General features: G+C 36.3%; 2 protein-coding genes across 3 annotated transcripts in view; one reads left to right on the top strand and one right to left on the bottom strand.

Annotated features, from left to right (window-relative positions):
- The window catches only part of LOC142341430 (plasma membrane calcium-transporting ATPase 2-like), a 184091-nt gene that overhangs the window by 86623 nt on the left and 76600 nt on the right, over positions 1-20868 (top strand). The window contains 1 exon segment of the mRNA XM_075392362.1: positions 15114-15295. Within this exon segment, the coding sequence (XP_075248477.1) occupies positions 15114-15295 (182 nt within the window).
- Positions 195-12663, bottom strand: LOC142341431 (uncharacterized). 2 transcript variants are annotated; one of them, XM_075392364.1, is made up of 3 exons: positions 12202-12663; positions 8234-8328; positions 195-580 (listed from the first exon to the last, which is right to left on the bottom strand). In XM_075392364.1, exons 1-3 carry the CDS (start codon positions 12272-12274, stop codon positions 338-340), a joined length of 411 nt encoding a protein of 136 aa, XP_075248479.1. In that variant the 5' UTR covers positions 12275-12663; the 3' UTR covers positions 195-337. The 2 variants fall into 2 exon arrangements, with proteins under 2 accessions (XP_075248479.1, XP_075248478.1); XM_075392363.1 differs by having other exon boundaries at positions 8234-8331; positions 12202-12660.

The following is a 20868-nucleotide window of genomic DNA, read 5'->3' as shown; positions in this document are numbered from 1 at the left end:
TACTGCAAATGAAAATTGGAGTTTATTTTGATGTCAATTGGAATCGAACTAGCTGCTCTGTTTTTCCCTAGAAAACCATCGTTCTATGGGAAAGTCTGTGACCTGAAGACGACGAAATTCAAAAAAAAATCTTTGATTGAATTTCTCTATACTCGATGAGCATTCTAGTGATACTACTTTTCTATGGAGAAGAATTGTCTGATGGTTGAAACAAATGTCATCTGTTCATCAAATCTAAAACCTTAATAGTGTATAATCTTTTTCCAATCACCAGTTATCATTGTATCAATTTCTGGTTCTGTTGTTTTTTCTTGCTCTTTTTGTATCGTGCAAGAGTTTATTTCCTCTTTGTTGTGTCTGAGGGGTCCCTTTCCATAGGGGCTTGGTCTGGAAAGAGCTGTATTCTGCTGAATAGTGCATTCGTGAGTCCTCGGATGAGTTTGTTCTTCTCTTTTTCACTCTTGAATCGTTCCGCCCATGACTCATCCTCCTCCTCTTCCCCCTCTCCATTACTCTCCGACTCGTCTTTTACATCAGGTTGGATCACTATCGATTCATCATTGTCAGATGCTGCTTTGTTCTAAAGTTGTTGCAAATTCTATTATAGCTTAGTTATTAAATATGTACAATTTTACAGCCTCCAAATAAAGCTCAGCTTAAAGCTCAGGTTGAAATGCTTTTACTTTTGGCAACTGATTATGCTCATGAATTTGATTTAAGCAAAAGAGACAAAAAACAACAAATTTTGACTTCTGACTCTGAAAATTGCATGTCCATTTCATGTCTCTTTAGCGATCTCAGATGTAAGAAAGAATGTTCACTCACACAAACTCTGGAGATACTTTCGAAAATACCGGAATTCAATTGCTCTCAAACAAAGTTTGTAGAAATTATATTAGTTCTGCGGTCTTTCCGTGACTGAATTTTTTGCTTGATCAATTTTTCACATAACGCTTTTGACTTTTTGTCCGCACGGGTTAAACCTGTAAAGTCTAGGGGCATTAAATCACTGCGCAGCTCTGTCAGAGCTCTACAATTGGTAGTAGAGTGAAAGTAACATTCAGCGAAACTGCTGAGAGGAAATAAATCAATGGCGTACAGGGCAGTTTTCAGGTTCTCAATTTCTCACATTGATAGCTGAGTCGAGTCGATAGTGGCCCTTTTGTTCCTCACGATTTTTCTGATTTTTGTTGACGCTGCTTTTAGTTTTCATCATTTACTAGATGGTGAATAGAGTAAAAAAATTACTACTTTTTACTTGTGTGCTTGTCATTTTTAAATATCATTGTAGCCTTTTCTGTTCCAGATTGTGATTACATGGTTTTTCTTCATTATGGTTTTTTGTAACACATGGTTGAGTCATTTTTTAATCTTAGTGGAGCGAGTTTTCTGTTCATTCGAGTTATTAATAGCCGCCATCAGCCTCTCAACGGCTATTTTTTAGGCGCTCTTCTTTTTTTTACAATTCAAAGAATTTGAATTGTATTTGGGCGCTGTCTTTGTTCTTATTTTGGATTGATGCTTTGAAATAAGGCTTTATCTGCTTTGTTATGTCATTAAAGGTTTTGTTCTTTAATAAATCGAATGTTTTTGACGTTAAATATTTGATTTTCAATAAAAATTTGTTTCATAATGGCTATTTTGGAAATAATTTGACCTTTTTGACCAAAATATCGCTCTCTTATTAATAGCCGCACAGCGATAGCTGGGGCTATTATTGGCCTCCTCTTTGTTTTTTTATTTCGTCGTCATGATTTTTGTTACGACCATATGACGTCACAGTCACTTTTTGTTCATTCGTTCATGCAACTTCAACTGAATTGCATGTGACGTTATTTTTCGCTCTTAGTGGAGCGAGTTTTTTGTTCATGCGCGTGATTAAATTTTTGGTCACACTTGACTTACCTCACTCTCAAAAATGACTTCCTCAATTTGAAATTGACTTTTATTTACTTTAATTCAAAGAGATAAGGTCAAATGTGTGTGTGTCACTCTAAATCAGGGTTATTTGAGATCAGCTAATAGAGGCAGCAATAACTTATACATATTTTTAATCAAAATATAACAGATCAGCCTTCAATGAAAAGACGAATTTTTTTGGTCTGTCTTTTTTACTGTTTTTTTTAGACTGCCGATCTACGAATTTTTTGCGGCTATTTTCTGGCAATTTGCCAGCTATGTTCTTTGAGTTCCATTCTTACAGCTTTGTTTTGACAGGGGAGGATTATTTTTTTAGTGAACCTTCAATAGTAAACAAAGACAATGCACTTGTTCTATCTATTTTTGTTGTTTTGATTTTGAAATCTCAAAAATATGAAAATGCTTTTTTGTTCAACTCTTCAATTCGCCGTACCCTCCACCATCTTTTGTTATCTTTTCATTTATTGCGTATGCTGTTAACACAATCTCTAATTTTATTGGCTCTGCCTTTGAGTTCTAAAAATTTTAAAGATCTGTTTACTTTGTCTTAGTCTTCCTCCTAATAAGTTAGTTTTTGTAGTAGTTTGTTTTATTTGCTAATTTTTGGAATGCTGTGGCGCGACAACAAAAAGTTTTTGTCTCTTTGAGTTCTAAGTTCTTTCAGCTGTTAAACCGTTCAGTTTTTTGTCTGAAAAGTTTTGACTGTTTTTCGACGTTACTTAATTTTTGTACTTCCACGATTTTACGGTCTTCCCGTTTTCCTAGTTTTCTGTCGAAATCCTGTTTGAGGTTTTTCATCTGGGGATGTTTTATTTAATTTCGATAGTTTAGTTTGATTTTGTTTAGTTTAATTTTGAATGACGATAAAGTTGTTTTCGATTGCTTGCTTCTATATGTTTCATTCTCAGTTTTTTTTATTCATTCGCGCGGTTTAGTTTCCTCAGTCTGAGATTAACTTTTCTTTAGTTTGTTTTAAAATGGATGAAGCAAAATGAGCGCGTGATACTCTAATTGAAGGGTAAATGAGGGCAGCTTACACAAACAGCTAATAAGGTAAACAGTTTCTGAATCAAAAATTTTTTGTCTGTTCTTTTATCGTCCTGACACCACATGTTTACGATATTGCTGCTATTTTCTGTCAATTAGCCAGCTATTTTTAAATAGTTGCAGAATATATGACAACTACGGGAGTCGGCCAAGGTGGCTCAGTCTGATGCTCTCAATGATATAGCAGATGTTGATGGTTCAAAATCCAGCTAATATTATCCGACTACAGATTAAATTATTCATAGTGATGAAACGTTCGCTGCAGTTGCAAAGTTGAAGAAAGTAAATGTAATATGTGTTCTACGACAGTCCATCGGCTAGCTGCAAAAAAATTGGGATACAGCCGAGAGTATCTCAACAGTCGTCAATGAACCATGCGATTGTGTGAAAACAGTCCTCCCGTCCTACGAATGGTTTACTGTAGTACGAAATTTGTCTGAAAACGGATATGTTAATAGTCCGAGGTGGTCTACTTCAAGTTACCTGAAATCATCACAATCATTTGCAATCCAAACAATCTGACACCTTCAGTGAAGGACTCTTGTCAGGTGAATGCGCGCCTGTGAATAGCATTGATGATGTTGCACGAGTGGGCAAGCCTGATGCTTGTAACAAGGCAGGAACACTTCCGATGGACGTTGTTGCACAATGAGCTCGAACGGCGGATCTTTATGAGCTCTGTAAAAGTATCATAATCTTAAAAGTACTGGTCACTTTATAAAAACCCAAAGTTTTGTCGAAATAGCCGGGAAACTGTTATCCTTGAGTTTCAAGCTGGTTGAGAATAGATTCAATGGAAAAGTATTACGGATTCGAATTTTGAAAGCTTCATTACTTTACACATGGAGTGGACGCTGAAGATACTCTTGAGACCAATATTAATGATCAAGCACCAAATTTTTAACTCACCGGACAGCCAAAATATTCGCTACTTATTTGGTGGTTTCAAAATGACAGGATTATTTTGGCCTACATATACGGGCTCCGACAATCGTGAATGATGTTTTGAATGTTTGTTTGCATCTCATTTTATCTCCTTTTTATCCCCTTTTTTTTGCCTTTTTGTCTTCTACTCATACTCGAAAAGGCAATGTTTTGGCTAATATTCTGACGAGCTCGCCCGAATGCGATAACTTTTCTGTTCCTGTTTAATTGCTCTTGAATGAAATTCATAGCAATTATTGTAAACGTGTGTGTCTTTTTTTGCAAATTTTTCGCTTGACAATTTTGCGCTTTTCTTCTAGAACATTCTTTAACTTCTGAAGTGACTTTTTTACGCTTTCGTTCTTCATTTTTGAGTAATCTCTATTGCTCTCACTCCGAAGTAAAGCTTGTTGCTAATATAAATTGGCTGCAGCACATGGAGAATAAGGTTCTGATGGCGCAGTTGGAAGTGCTTGGGGTTACGGTTCGTGAGGTCAGTGGCTCGAATCGCGGCGGGGAAAGGTTTTTGCACCCATGAAGAAAAATTGATCTAGGCTGCAAGCCCCTGAATTAAATTACCTCGCCTGTCGTACAAGATCAATTCTTTGTCGGTTTATGTTTTAGATGATGTAGCTATTGTTGATTACATTGCAATTTTGGACAGTTGAGCTTTTTCTCGAGCTATCTCTTCTTTACGTGATACCTTTTTCTTGAAACAACACGAAACGTTTGTCGGTTTTTACTTTCATGGCAACTCTTCAGCTTTCCTTGTTATCCATCTTTTGATGACGTAATTGTTCTACATTTTTTGTCTGATTAGATTCCTCTCTAAAGTGTTTACTCTCTAAATGTTCAGCTGATTTCTCACCGATGTTTTAGCAAGAACTCTCGTAAATTTGAAGTTTTATTCAGCTAAAGAGTTTTCAATAATCTTTTGAGTCCAACTGAGTTTGTTGTTAGTTGAAACATTGGTACATTTTCCATTTTTGTGATTCTTAATAGTCCGCGCAAGTGTCGTTATCCAACACCATTAATTCTAAATGAATCATGTCTTTCTTCTACTGTTTTAATTGAGAATGCTTTTAACAGTTCATTTGCATTCAACTGTAATGATAAATCCAGCTACTCAATCGGAGCTTTTTTTAAATGATTTCTAAGCCTGGTTCTGAGCTCAAGAGCAGCGAGTTACAAATCAATTGCTTGTTTGCCTCGTAAACTTCTGTTCAGTTGTCCTGATGTTTTTACTTCTTCTATTCGTTCTGTTTAATTCAATTTTGTTTAATTTTATCCAAAGGAGTGGAAAACTGCAATTCTACATCTTCTCAAAAGTGTCAGCAAAAACTGCAATCACAGTTAACGACCGGTTAGTTTGCTATCGAAAAACTTCCCCTGTTTTGGAGCGCTTATTCTTCGAGTTCTTTTATTATAAAGTCTATGTACTTACATCTAAAGCAGTTTGGATTCAAAGCCAGAACGGGATCGATTATTCGGCTAATTGATTTCCTTGTTACCCTTTGTTTGATTTCCTTGGCACCTCAACCAGTTTTCATATCTCAACTGTCAAACTGCGGTTTTGGTAATTCTTTTTAAAGTTTTTTTCAGTTCTTACTTGTCCGATCGATTAAAAACTGTGAACATTTCGGGTGCTATATCAGAGTCTTTATCAATTTGTTGTGGAGTTCCACGTGTAAAGCTCTTGGATCGCTACTTCTGCTACTTTTCATCATCGACTTAACTGGTTTAACGACGTGTATTTAGCTGGGTGGTATTTCTTGACTGTTTGCGGACGATTTCAATTTGGTCTTCAATTCTTTGGACTTTTCTAATGATCTTGCTCGTGTGGAATTTTTCAAATTAAGATGACAGGATGGTTGTTAATGGTTTGAAATCCAAAGTGTTGGGTTTCAATTATGCTGCTGAACCCTATGTTCTACCATAAGATCTCTTGCAATGGGGGTTGTGATAGCCTCCTATAAGGATCTGGGAGTTGTTATCGACAGAAAATTAAATTTGGCGGTGAATATCAAAGCTAAATTGAATTCTTTTCGGAGAGCATTCTTCTGTCTAGGAGCTTGGTGCCCTTCAACGCTTATTGCAACTTGAACTTTAATTTGTTTTGGTGTTTTGTTCTTTCTTTTATACGGCAGTCAAGTCTGGTACGCTGACACATGTTCTATTCGGACAAATTCCAAGCAAATTGCTTCAAGTTGGTTTTTGTTTGTAGGTCGAACTCGGTACAGCATACTTCACCTGTTCCCTGTTCCCTTATTGGTTTAGCTACAAGATAACCTTATTTGTCTGAATACATTGCGTGGAAGATTATAAAAATTACCCGAAAGGTATCTGTTAGCGAATTTCTTCGTGCAATTTGTTTGATCTGGTGAACTATACCACTTCAAATTGCCTTTAATTTTACAAGCGAGTGATTGTTGCTTCTAACTTTCTTGTCAGACACGGGGTAACCGATTTTTCTGCGTCACCGTCTTCGAACGGCATTTGTAAGTATTGTTTTCGAAAAACTGAAGATTTACTCGTCAGATGATTTGTACTCATTTTGCTATTGTTGCCAGTGCATCAATTGCAGGACATCGAAAAGTGCCTGTTCGGTTTTTGATAGTTGTGGTATTTCGTAAGTATACTATTTTAAGGCTTAGTTCGCAAGAGATAAACATAAAATAGTATACTTACAACGTAAAACAACTGTCAAAAACCTAAGAGACACTTAGATGTCCTATGAGTGATACGTTGGCAAAAATTATAGATTGAGTACAAAACATCTGACGAGTAGATCTTCTGTACAAAGACGGCGATGTAGAAAAATCGGTAAACCCGTGTCTGAAAAAGTTGGAAGCAACACTCATTCGCTTTTAAAAAGAAAGGACATTTGAAGTGGTAGGGTTCACTAGATCAAACAAATTGCTCGAAGAAGTTCTTGAACTGATCCGTTCTGATTTTTACACGGTTTTTAAATTTTTAATTGTTTTCAAGTAGTTTTTTTATTTTTTTGTGGTCCTGTTGGTTATTGGTGTGCAATGTTTTTTTGCGGGAGATTTTACTACTTTTCTCAAGAGAAATGTGTTAAACTGGTGTAGACAGATGAATTAAGCTCTGTAAGAGCCTCACTATCCTCCAATTACGCGGTTCACCAAATCTGCTCAGGTTCAATAAGCTATGGTGATAATGTCAGTTCTTGAATAGCTGTGCCTAATCTGACGCAGGATAATAATTTTAAACCACCGCCTGTTGCTCAAAGTTTGTGTTTTCTGTATAAATTCTCATGGTGTAATGTTTTATGCGTGGATGACGTTATCGGACCTCATTAAGATGACAAAGCTATTTTTGTGAAAACGGAAAAAGAACAATTGTTTAAATAGACGCCGTCATCTCAGTTGGCTGTTATATTACTCCTATTTTTTATTATTTCGTCGAATAAAAAGTCTTTACCTCATTTTTCGACATTCTGTGTGAAATGTTCTTGATATCTCTAGGCTATTTTAATTCTTCGGTCATTCTGCTCAAAGTGGTTTTAAATAGAAGTTTATCAGCAAAGCAACAAAGTGAACAGGATAATGATCGAAAAACGGGGATTGATACTAGCCCCTGTATCCTCTCATGAAGAAACAGGAGTATGTCTAACTACGAAATCCAATCAAAACTATTGGCACTTGAAAAATGTCTTTCAACAATTTCTTTCATTGTTTTTCTGTTCCTTCAATTCAATTGGTTTTATGTTAATCAATGGCGGCTATTTTTCGGCGATCTGTCGGGTATGTTTTTGTCGGTTTCTTTTTCTGTAATGTGGTCTTTATTTTTGTATATATTGACGTATGATTTGTTTACTATCAACAATGTTCTGATATTGAGTTTGATAGTCAGTCCGATCTCTAATTTGTGCATTTCTTTGAATTGTTATCCAGGGCTTGTCCCTCAATGTTTTTTGTTTTGTGAGACGCTTTTTTTGGCTTGCATTTGTTCACACAACAAAGCTGAAAAGGTTAGCTTTTCTGAATTATTTCTTCCTTTCACTAACGGCATTTGAGCACGTAAAGTCAGGTCTCTCTCTTTGGCAAAAATCACAGTAGTTTTTAGTTTCCTATTAGTTTTTTTTAAACTGCGTTTATATTTTTTCAACTTATTGCTGTAATTGTTAGTATCTTTTCTCTTTCTCGGCTATTCCGGTAATCGAAAGGTTATATTTTCAAAAAATCAAATCCCAATTTTTATGGAATTTTTCTATCAAGCCAAATCAACTAAATTATTGGTTGTAATCTGATGTTCTTCTCTTGGGTGTGTGAATCGGCTTTTAAACCTTCATTTGAATCTTTCAAAAATTGTTTAATACCTGTGGAGACGTGCTATCGGAATCAGCTGGATTGTCTACTCTGCTTCTTGCGTGGTTGATCAGCTGTCTTCGGGTATTGAATGACGGAAAACTTACTGCTGAAAAAGCAAACCGTAGCGGTATTATAAGTGTATTATTAACAGCCATGAAGCGATAGTTGCTGCTATCTTTTATTAATCTGTGTAATCGTTGATGAATTGCTATCGAATTAAATTTGAAGCAATTAATGTTTGAATTATTAGTTAAGTTTGAGGTCTGCGTCGTTTTTAAAGCAAAATGTCTTTTTAGAGCAAAATTTGTGGTTATTTTGGTCTTTAATATGCAATTTTTTAGTGCCGATTTTCATCTGACCCAAAAAATTTTGGTGACAAATTGGATATCGCAACGGGATAAAATATTATAAACCGAAGGAGATTAAATGCTCTCAGAGGTAAAGTAAGGTCAAGCTAAGGTATAAAGGTCAAGTTGAGGCTGGTTCCAACCCTTTTTGGGTTCATTTTTACAATCCAGAGAATTTGGATTGTATCAATGATTTGTTGTTTGTAAGTCGTGTGCACACATTTTTTTCAAAGACCGAGTTTTCAATGCAGAATAAACAGGCAAAGCCCGGACTCATTGTTGGATTAGAGTTTCTAAGCTGATTGTGATAGCGTTTTATGGGTAGGTGTACTGAATTTGTTTGAAACGTCATTTTCAAATTTTTAAGCCAAAACTGGCGCGTTTGGATTGTTTTTGTCCGTTTTTTCAGATTTTTTTTCCGGCAAATGGGCCTCCAATTGACTTTGGTCACATTTTATCGAGGTTTTGTGTAAATAGGATTTTCGTTCACATATGTCTAAATTATCAAATAATTTTTTGCTAATTTGAACTTTTTGAACGTTTTTTAATTGATGTTGAAAGAAGTTTGAAGCAACTACTGTAAATATGTCTATTTTGCAACTACTTTTACTTGAGCGTGTTGTCTTTTTGAGTGACTTTTAGGCCCTAGAGTTTTCGCGTGATCTAAATTTCTCTCATTCACAATTTTTGGCAGTTGCACTCAATTGAAATTTGCCCAAAAGTTAATGTTTATATTTTGGTTTATATAAAAATTACTTTTTATAGCCGCACAGCGATAGCTGGGGCCATTATTGGCCTTCTCTTGGTTTTTTTTTATGTTGTCACGATTTTTGTTACGACCAAATGACGTCATAACCACTTCAAATCTGCTTTTTGTTTCGTTCATGCAATTTCAACTGAAGTGCGTGCGTGACGTCATTTTTCGCACACGTGACTTAACTCACTCTCAAAAATGACTTCCTCACTTTGAAATTGACTTTTATTTACTTTAATTCAAAGAGATAAGGTCAAATTGGTGTGTGTCACTCTAAATAAAGGTTATTTGAGATCAGCTAATAGAGGCAGCATTAACTTATACAGATTCTTAATCAAAATTTAACATCTCAGCCCTTAATGAAAACAATAAATTTTTTTGGTCTGTCTTTTTTTACTGTTTTTTTGAGACTGCAGATCTACGAAGCTTTTGCGGCTATTTTCTAGCAATCTGTCAGCTATGTTTTTTTGTTTTACCTTCTGATCAAGTTTTTTGTTTTAAGTCACGATTTTCACGGTTGGTTTCTGACGTACCTCTTTTTACCTTACTGAATAAATTTTTGATCAGTTCACTCAATTAGGTACGCAATATAGTGAGTACGGCCAAGTTCAAAGGAGCAACGTCAAAAGAAACGGGATAAAAGGACAAAGCCTGCTTATTAAGATATTATGCGTTAGGTTATCGATGTTGTGCGATTGATTTATGGTATCAGTTTTAAGCTTAAGAGCCTTTAGACTGTTGCCTAACTTAGTATCGTTGTGCAATGTAGCTTAAACTGCATAAAAATTCGAGAAACCTTTCGACAAATCGTTCCAAATTGTTTTTTTAATACCGTTAGTCGCAAAGGGGGTTCAATGGCTGCTATTTTCCGGCAATCCTCCTGTTTTGTTTGAGTTCATGTTTTCGGCTCACGGCTACCTCTACCCATTGCCCCCCCCCCTCCCTCACCACTCTCCCGTTCACCCTCCTGCATCTGGCGATTTGGACCCGCCATCTTTGACCACCTCAATACCCCCCCCCCCCCCCCCCCCGGCTTGACACCTCCTCCTGGGCAATTCTTGTTGGCAACTAAATTTGGCGGTCTGCCCGCTTGTGTATTGATTTTGATTTGGACGCTTTTTTCAGTTTTCCGCCAAAAATCTCTGCTTTCAAATGGAGCAGTCATGTACTGCTTGTTGATGATTTGTGGTGCAGATCGATTTTTTATTTAATGCGAATTTAGCATTTCAAAATCAAGAAAAAAATCTTTTTCTAGCTGCTGAGACAAATTTGTTGCAAAACTTGAAACTGGTTTTAAAAAGTTACTCTGTCTTTTCAGTATCGCATTTTTCATAGCATTTTTTAAAATCTTTTTGGTAAAGTTCAAGCATATTAGGGCCAATATGGTTCATTACCGTTATGAGGGAACAATTTACCGAACGTGAACGTGAAATTTAGATTTTAGATTAAATTTTGTAAAAAGTAAAAAAGAAACAAAATTTAGATTCACAATAAAAAGCCTGACCCAGCCGGCGGTGATATGAAAGCGTTTTCACATCACCATCAGCTGGGTAATGCTTTTTATTGTTCATCTAACTTTTGTTGCTAGTTTTTTTTTACTTTTTACATTAGTTTGCTTAAAATCTGTTTGATTTCTCTGAGATAGTTTTCTTCTTTGCTGAGCTCGGATCAACAATGTTTTATTGAGATGGGCTTAGTCTTCATGCAAATGTCGACAACCCATACAAAAACTAAATTGGACAAAGTAGCTGAAGTCCTTTGTTTTAAATTATTATTCGTGTAGCGGTCTGATTCTTATTGATCGGATACTGATCATTTTTCTCCCATAGGGAAGAAAAATAAGCCTTACAACTAGTCGATATGGAAGTTGATTGTTCTCTTCATTGCGTTTTAGTTTATTTACCAGTCGAAAATAATTATTTTTGGTTAACATTTTTTCATATTGCGGTTTTTCATTCCAAAATCAACGTATAATTGAGAAAACGCTAATGGAGTCAATTTTGTTTCGTGTAATGGAATTTGGTTCACACGTTTCAAGCTGACTGTTTTCAAGAGTTTTTTTTCGTTTTTTTGCGATTGCTTTTTGACATTTTGGTACTAAACTTAGGTCCAGTTGTATTTTGGTAAATGGAAATTTGGATCTTTGTGTGCGCTTTTGTTTTACTCGTTAGCAGTGATTTTAATCTGAAATGTGTGATAACTTTTAAGATTACTGCAAACCTTTTCTTTGTCAGCAAAAACTCGATGCGATGCGTGCTCTTAATAAAAAAAAGCATCGTGATCAAGCCTTTCAGCTTTTTAAAATTGGTATTCACAGCTGCCTCAGCAAATCCGTGAACTCAGTTGTATATCTCATGCTATCTATATGCCCGAGCTTCGATTCTATTTGCAACCATTTCGACAATCTTCCGGCTTTTGTCGCCAGGTGCTTATTTTGCCTTTTCAGCTTTTCACTGTGCAAATGAAGTCACGCATTTTTTCGTTTGACATCATTTGGCCAGGATTTTTGATGAATTGCGTGGTAAGGTTTGTAATCACAATTGATTTGCAACGCTCGTTAAATGACTGTTGTCACTGCAACTTAAGGTCAGTCGTCTTTCGAAATACCTTTTGGAAATGAAAAACAAGACTTTTAATTTGACTTTTAATTTGTCGATTGCTTAGTTTCTTCTTCTCTTCGTTAGTTAAGGATCTTGGAGTTTTGAGGGGTAAAGAATGTGAAGTGCTTGTGTGGAGTTAAAAGTGTGCAAATAGTTGCGGATGAAACATTCAAAACATGAATTAACAACTTAAAAACAAACAACTATTTATCTAAAAGGTACATGTTCTTTTTTTGCCATACAATTTAAAACAAAATGTTTTTAATCATTCTTACCCTGAATTGTGACGGGAGATGCCAATAACCACACGATTAAAATGAGCCCGAGTGATTCGATGAAGTATACCATTGTGCCCTCAAGCTAATTTTAAGTTATGTTTATCCGAATACAATAACTACACGTTTCGTTTTTGTTGTTTAATACATTGAGCAATTTATCAATTGAGTGAAATTTTGGTTGTTTTTTATTACAGCTGGATAACCGGGCAATGTTGTGTTGATATACAAGCAAACTTAAAAAAAATGAGATGACCAATTTTCTAGGTCAATAGTCTACAAACGGAAAGTTTAACTGTGTTAGCTATTGTTGAAAAATAATATATGGTGTGATGAAAAATGTAATGAACTCATAGGCTGCTGAGGTAGATATGAAGTTGCTTTAAGTTGGAGAACCGTACATGTTTGAAGGTATCTATTGATATTTGCCCTCAATATCAAAGTTGCAGGAATATTTGGGTCTTAGCTACACTGTCGTTTTCTGCGTCGTCGAATCAATTGATTTTTGCTGCTCAAATGAAACCAAAAAACGATGGAATTGTTTATTATGTTCACTCAATGAGGTAGCAATAATGCCTTGTAATTTTTAATAGCCGCCCTCATCTTCTCAGCCGGCTATTATTGCGCTCCTATTTTTTTTACAATTCAAAGAATTTGAATTGTATTGGGGCGCTGTCTTTTTTTACGACTCGAAGAGGAGTATTGGAGAAGTCCTTTTTTAATCAATTTTATTGGAGTGATTTTTGAAGCGCGAAATGATTTTTGAATCGGGAAGCGAAATTTTTTTGTTCACGTGCGGCATTTTAAAGCAGTTTTTTTCATTTATTTTGGTTCAGAGGTTTGGTTATGATTTTGTTTTATTTTCAGGCTGGTTTTGGTAGTGCTTTGAAGGTTTTTGGAAATTCATGTGAATTTTATGATGATTCGGAGGTTTTTTTTATGTATTTTGCTGATTTTCGGGCTAATTTTTGCGTTTTTTGACGATTATTTTGTTTTACTGGCTCAAATGGGTATTGAAGAAACCCCTTCTACTCGAGCAAATTTATGATAACAATTGGTTACAGTTTTGTGGGTAAGAATCATTTTGTTGAGAAATATGACAAAATGGCGAAAATTGGAACTATTTTTTGTAATTTTTTGCTGTTTTTCGTTTTTTTTCTGTTTTTAGCTAATTTTCTTAGCCTATTATGACCTGCCTATTGTTTTGCGAGCATCTGGATACCCTATTGGCTGATGAGAATTTTTCTTTGGATTTATATGCTTTTGAAATTTTAAAGAATTTGATAATTTTTTCCAGTTTTTCAGTGAAAGTTGTTTTTTAAGAGCTTTCTTTCATAATTTAGCCTAAGTATTTTTTTTCAAAATTCTTCTCAGTGGTTTTATTAAGTACTAGTTGTTTTCATGAAGTTATTTTGGCAGAGATAGTTTTTTCGGCATCTCAATTTATAACAAAATTTGATCAGATTTTTTATCATATTTTAACAGATTTGATTTTGTTTTTACTTTTTTGTTTCATGACTTTGTTTCAAGATAATCATAAATTAGTGAAGGCACGTTTTGTTTGATGAGTAGTCGGATGGCGTTTAAATAGATTTTCACTTCGAGTCGTTTCCGGAATTCTTCCGGCTATGTTTTTTTTTAAGATCTGTTCACACATTTTCATGATTTTTGAAGTCAAATTGGAGTGGTGATTTTGGTCACACCGAAACAGGAAATGGAGCGAAAAAGCGAGTGGCTTTGCGGCGTGAATTTTTTTCGCGCTAATTTTCAAGTAGAGTGAGAAAACGGTGTTTGAACAAAAATTCGTTTTCTCGGTAGTGGTTTTTTTGTTCACATGCGGCAATTTCACTCTGATTTTTACTGTTTGTTCGATTTTTTGGATCGGAAATTCTTTCCCAATCAATTCACAGCTCATTCTGGACCTAGTTTTTTGTTGGAATCAAAATTACATATCTCACAAGTTGTTTTATGTTCTCCCTAGCAGCCTTTTGACATTGATTTTCTGTTTTTTTTTTGTTTTTTTTTCGTCTGATTTTTTTAGAAATGGTTTTCCCAATTCACTCATTGTCCGTTCTAGGTCTAGTTTGTTAAGTCAATGAAAATTCTTTGAATTGTACGTCAGGACGTGTCATGCTATGTTTTTTTACTTCGTCGAACTTTTTTTCGCTTTACCATTTTGCCGCTTTTTCGACATTTTGCGTGAAATCTTTTTGACTTCTGTAGGCTAGTTTCTCTCTTCTCTCATTCTGGAAAAAGTGAATTTTGAACATCAGTTGCTCAGCAAAGCAATTCAAAATGAACAGTGTCAGTATAAAAAATTGAAGTCAGAAGTAGAAACGGGATAAACCCATAAAGCCCAATTTTAGATGCCCGCTATTTGAACATAGTTCCTATAAGTCTTAGTTACCATCTCTTATGCTTATTGGTGTTGATAGTAGCCCCTGTAGCCTCTCTCTAAGAAACAGAAGTATGTTCAACTACGAAATGCCATCAAAATAAATCGGACTTAAAAAATTTTTTTGTACAAAAATTTTTTTTTTCAATATCTTTTACTCGTTCAATCCCAATCATGCTTATTGGAATCAACGGAGGGTATTTTCCGGCAATCTGCCGGGTATGTTTAAATATTTCTATAGAGTTAAAGGGTCTGAAAATTCTATGGACCTATTACAATAATTTTTGGACCTGTTAAATGGGCCTATCTCTTCAATGATTTTAAAAAAACAAATATGCAAAGAAATGTTCTTGTTCCGAGCAATTTTGCGGATGTCATATTCAAACCCCTCCCTAGTCACAGGTTTTTGCACCATAAAAGTTATTCTAGGCGCGCCAGTGATACGAGAGCAATTCGTCCGATATTAGTCGGTTTATATTTTAATTGTTTGTTGTGGATGTTGTTTTCCTTATTTCAGCACACGCCATTTCTATCAACAGTGGCTACACTAGCCAGATTATAGAGGAACACCCGGGAGACAAACATGCAAAGCACGTGGGCAACAAGACAGAGTGTGGACTTCTTGGGCTTCTGATGCAGATGGGTGCCACCTCCTACCACACCATCAGGGAGAAAAACCCAGAGGACTCATTCCTCAAGGTACTTTACTTTTCAAGTGTTCATCTTAAACATGTGAATTGTTAAGATGGTTGAGACAGAAGCATCTAATGTAAATTTAGCAATTGACAAGACGCTCTACTTGTTTAGCGCAATCTTTGCTAGAGCGAATGGGTTTTGAGAGATGACCAGGTTGGAGATTATTAATAGCTCTCAAACGAAGTTTGTAGCAATTATATTAGTGCTGTGACCTTTTTTATGCATTTTTTTGGTCATCCGATTTTTAGTGTCTGACCAGTAGTGAAAAATGGGGTGGTCTACCGCACAGATATAGGATCCCTCCCTACCCAGTCTCGAACCTACGCCAAAATCACTCTATCTAACACCTAGAAAGCTGCCTACTCCCTTGAGCTACAAAACCCAAATACTGCTAACATTGTATCACTATTTACGGTTATTGGATTTTGTAACACAATTCTTTAAAACAATTCAAAATACCGCAAATTCTAAGGCAACTTGGCCCAGATGGTACGTCATTATGACCAACTGGGCTAAGTTGCCTTCTTGTAACCAAAATTACTTTTTATCATGATTGAACAAACAATGCTATCACAATTTTGGAATTTTATCTGAGTTCGAATAAATAAGCCACCCTATAAATACTAAGCTCCAAAACTTACAATCACTCAATTTCAGCAGTTACCATGAATAGCTGTCCAGAAAATTCAGATAACTTTCGATTCATAGTCTACAGTGCTCAAGTCCTCATTCCCTCTCAGTTTCCATTCGATTCAAACAGCAAGAGACGCAAGACCGACCAACGAGAGGCCAGTCAGACAACCCAAGTTCAGCCAAAAGGCCTTGCACACTGGATTGATCAGTTCACAGAATGGCAATTTGCTGTTGTTAACCATGAGCCAGAAAAGACTCAACAGCATTTCAGATGGTGCGACGACATCTCATTTGAGCACCAACACATTCTGGTCTATACAAACGATAATCCAAAACATATGGAGAAGATTATCAAATCCTATATTCGCCATGAAAGCAAAATCCTCTTTGAGATCAAGGCAAGAATTTTTGCACCATCAAGCGCGTTTCAGACGTTCAATCAGCAATTCTTGCGTCTCAACATATCAGACATTACAAGACGGGGAGACATCTTCGAGCAATTCACAAGAAACGCTGATACCGTAAGGGACATTTCACCCAAAAGATGTAGCGCAATGGAGACAGTGTGGGAAATTGAACGATCTTGCCCAAATCGGCGATTAGAGCCAGCAGGCATGACGGATTATCAGAGAAGAATTCTGACGAAAATTGAAAGCCTTGAGAGTACCGATTCTCCGTTCAAGAACACTTTAGAAGACTACATTGATATATTGGCGACTGGCTGGGGATCAATTTACAGATCGGATCACTCGGTCTACTTGGAAGTTCAATGTGGAATGAATAATGCGCAGTGTACTTGCTGGGAATGTTGGGACGCTCCTTTAGAGGAGGACTGGGAGAACAAGGCGCGCAAAGAAGAGGTGGAAAATTCCGATGAATCATCTAAACAAACAAAGGAAAACTGATAAAAAAAACTGTAACTATAAACACCATTTTCTTTATATACACTCTGTAAATCAGTTGGTTGGGGCATTTGAATGATAAACATTCCTGATATTAATAAAGTATTGAACAACTTTGAAATCGTTTCCAAGCATTTTCCTAGGAACGAAACAACAAAGAATGCCTTTTTGGCAGTTTGTATGTTCATTGAACCAAATTCTGATCTCCAGGTCATCAACAAACTGGCCCCACATGGTGGATTGATAGGACCTGGTGATAGCAGACTTCATAAATATCTCAAGCATTTTAAAATTTTGAGAACGCATGCTGCATTTCATGATGCCTTTGGGTTCATGAAAGAACAATACGCAACAGGGCCCGGCTATGTATACATTGTTTCAAACATTCCTAGCCATTTTCTTTTCGGGCACGTTACCGGTGTTCTTTTTTGGACAATATTCAAACTAGTTTTTCGGTCCTATTTTGATGCGTTGCCATTTTAGATGACTAGCAATAACTTAGATAACTTTACACTGCATATTTCAAAGCTCGCAGCTTTGCAATTTTTAAACAAAAATCAGAATGAAGAAATTATTTTGCGGAAACTGTGTTGGAAAAAGGTGGGTCAGAGATGTGTTCCCGTTCAAACCGAAATTGATCTTACTCGAGATGAAATTGAACTGCTAATTGAGGCAGCTAAACTGTTGGAATACTTTGTCGCTATATCACAGCAATCGAATAAGACGCCAACACCTGAGCCACCGCCTAGGAGTACACTATAGTCATGGCCGACTCACCGGATTGTCAGTTGGATTTTGCCAGTAAGATTATTTTTGATGATAACAATGAGGAGCGTCCACCGTGGAAACTGTGTGGAAACATTGAAAGATCTTTGGTATTTTACAGTATTCACATCTTTCTTTTGATTGGAGCGATTGCAACGAGCCTTTGCTTTCTGTTCATCAATAAGTTCTCAACCGAAAGACCAGAAATTTGGTCGCTTTTAGCATTTAGTATTGGCTGTTTTATTCCCACACCCAAATGAATAAAGTTATTGTAACGGAACCTCATTTGATGATGGTGGTCGTCGGACCCAGTGGATCAGGAAAAACACGCCTGGTTGCAGATATCCTTATCAAACAAGAACGTTTATTTTCTCCCAGCTTTGACAAAGTGACATATGTATATCAGCATTGGCAAAAAGTTTATACAGAGCTTGCCAATATTCTTGACACAAAAATAAGTTTCATTCATGGACTTGATTGGAGCAAAATCAACTCTACTCATGAGAAAAATCGTCAACTAGTGGTTTTCGACGATGTGTACAATGAAGCCAGCGAACAAGAAGAATTTTTAAACCTAGTTATTTCTGGTCGCCATCAAAACAGACACGCAATTTTATTGAAGCATAATTTGTATCAAAAAAGTAAAAACTCAAAAACAATCGATCTTAATGTTACGCATATGCTTTTGCTGAAAAACCCCAGAGATATTATACAAATTGACGTTCTTGGCCGCCAATTGGGCAGCCGTAATCTTTTATTGTCAGCGTATAAAACTGCAACCAAGGAACCATTTGGACATTTGTTGATTGACCTGGATCCTCGATGCTGTGAGCAGCTACGGTTATGTTCAAACTTGACGGACAATTTCACAATATTTTACAGTTCACAAACCTTAGATAATAAAATTCAACTCGATGAATCATTCACATCATCTGAGTACTTTCAAACTGCTTATGGGCTTCAAACCTGTACTGAAGCGTTTCGCAATTCTCCATCTTCATAATGAGTTTATAAAGTTTCTACTGGACTGTATTTATAACATTGTTCATGGGAATGTCTCATTAGCTCAAACTACTTTAAATGAGAGCAAATTAAAAAAATTTAAAAACATTTTAACATTTGTTTGTAATAAGAAAGTGAAGTTCAGTCAGAAACAAAAACTTCTCGCAACCAATCAGGGATTGCAGCTAATTAAAATAATTTATGAGCCCGTTCAAAATCATTTTAAAGATGAGCAAGCAAACTAAAGTAGAAGCAAAAAAGTTTTTACTTATTTCATTACAAACCTATAACGAGCTGTTGAACGGAAACAAAACAGTACAAGATAGCCAGACCTCAACCTCCACCACTAAAGAATACTTACTTTCTCACAGCAACAAAAACAACGAAACAGACGTTGCAGCTCAATTGAGTGTTGCAGCCACCCTCAATCAAGTACCTAAGCCTGGTGGGTCAAACCAAGAAACAGATGAAATGGTAGCTAGGGAACATCAGCAAAATAATTTGAGTTCGGACGAAGCAAACGAAATAGTAGAACAACTATTATCAACTGGACTGACAAGTGGGAAAATTGAAAAATCAAAAGCAATAATCAAATTGTTGCAGAAATCAGAAACAATAGCAATTGACAAGCAAACAGGAAAATTACAAAACAAATCCGGAGGACCTCCATCAGACAGCAATTTATTTCAACTTTTGATGAACATACAGCATCCCACAAAAAAATTTTCACCTGCAGACCTTGAATTGATTAGAGAATTGAAAATTGCTCAACACTTAATTGCAAATACAAACGCCAAGGCAGTCAGCCCTAAACTTACGAGAGATTCGAACACCACATGGCTTTCCATGTTTTCTCCCAGATACTGAACATCTCAATACTACACCTTCTTATTGAATTGCTCCTAATACTTGCCGGAGTGGAGAGAAACCCGGGACCAGCCAGGAAACTCAAATGTGGAAGCTGCAAGAAACTTTTGGGGAAAAGTACAAAAAAACGACCACTTTTCTACTGCACAATATCCGGTTGGGTGCATTACCAGTGCTCTGGCTTACAAAATGTAAATGACTACAACAGCAGAACTTTTACTTGCACAAAATGCAGAAATGAAAGGGTAATCTCATCAGCAATCACCCATAGCCGTGGCCTACAAACTGCACAAAAATTCTATACCAACTCAAACTACCCCTCAGCCTACGGCAGTGTCAATAGATTGATAAAAGAAACCGGACTAAAGCGGAAAACTGTAGAGACCTATCTGAAAACAAACTCAACATACACCAAGTTCAAACAAACTAGGCACCGTTTTCCCCGACTGAAGGTGCAATCATACCGCTTGAATGAAATTTGGTCCCTTGATCTCGCAGATATGCAATCACTATCTGCCGACAACCGAAACACCAGATATTTACTAGTCGCTGTGGACACATTAAGTCGTTTCCTGCGTGTTCAACCAATGAAAAACAAATACGCCACCACAACTAGGAGAGCTTTTGCAACAATGACAACAAAAATCAGACCAGAGAAAGTGTGGACTGACGATGGGAAGGAATTTTTAGGCTCTTTCAAACAGTTTTGCGAACAGAAAAAAATAATTCTCTACCAAACAAGAAATGAAAAGAAAAGCGCTTTTGCAGAACGAAACATCCGATCAATCAAGTCTCTGATTTACAAGTACTTGAATGAAAACCATACAAGCAGCTACAATGATAACCTACAAAACGTTGTCAATGTAATCAACTCGCGTGTAAACAGAGTGACTGGTCTCGCTCCGAAAAAAGTGACCAAGCAACATACAAGCTTCTTGGTATCCCTCACATTGAACGAGAAGATCCAAAAACCAAAATTTTCAGTTGGTGAAACGGTTCGGATAAAGAGAAATATTAAAACCTTTCATCGTGGTTATCAGATACAATTCAGTCACGAGATATTTTGAATAGATAAGGTCCTCACACTCAACCCTCCAACATACCGTGTAGTTTCCCATGAAACAAGTGAAGCGATAGACGGCAGATTTTACGAAGCTGAACTAACAAAATATTCCGAAATTTAATATGACATCATTAGACAGCCTTAGAAGTTTCACAATAAATTTAATTTCAAACTCGTCCACAAACACTTACCCCGGCAACACAATGGCATCTTTTACCAACTTGTTGCCAAAAACAATTGATCTCAACAAAAAATTTGGCCGCTGGCAAGTGGCATTGCTCGAAATTTCATGGCCCGCTAAATTTCAAAACGTTACACAAGGATTACTAGAAACTAATCATGGG

The sequence above is a fragment of the Convolutriloba macropyga genome, chromosome 6, assembly GCF_964194025.1.
Source record: "Convolutriloba macropyga chromosome 6, txConMacr16.3, whole genome shotgun sequence".
Lineage (NCBI taxonomy): Eukaryota > Metazoa > Xenacoelomorpha > Acoela > Convolutidae > Convolutriloba > Convolutriloba macropyga.
Note: the sequence above shows the minus strand (reverse complement) of the source record. Positions and strands in the feature narration are given on the sequence as shown.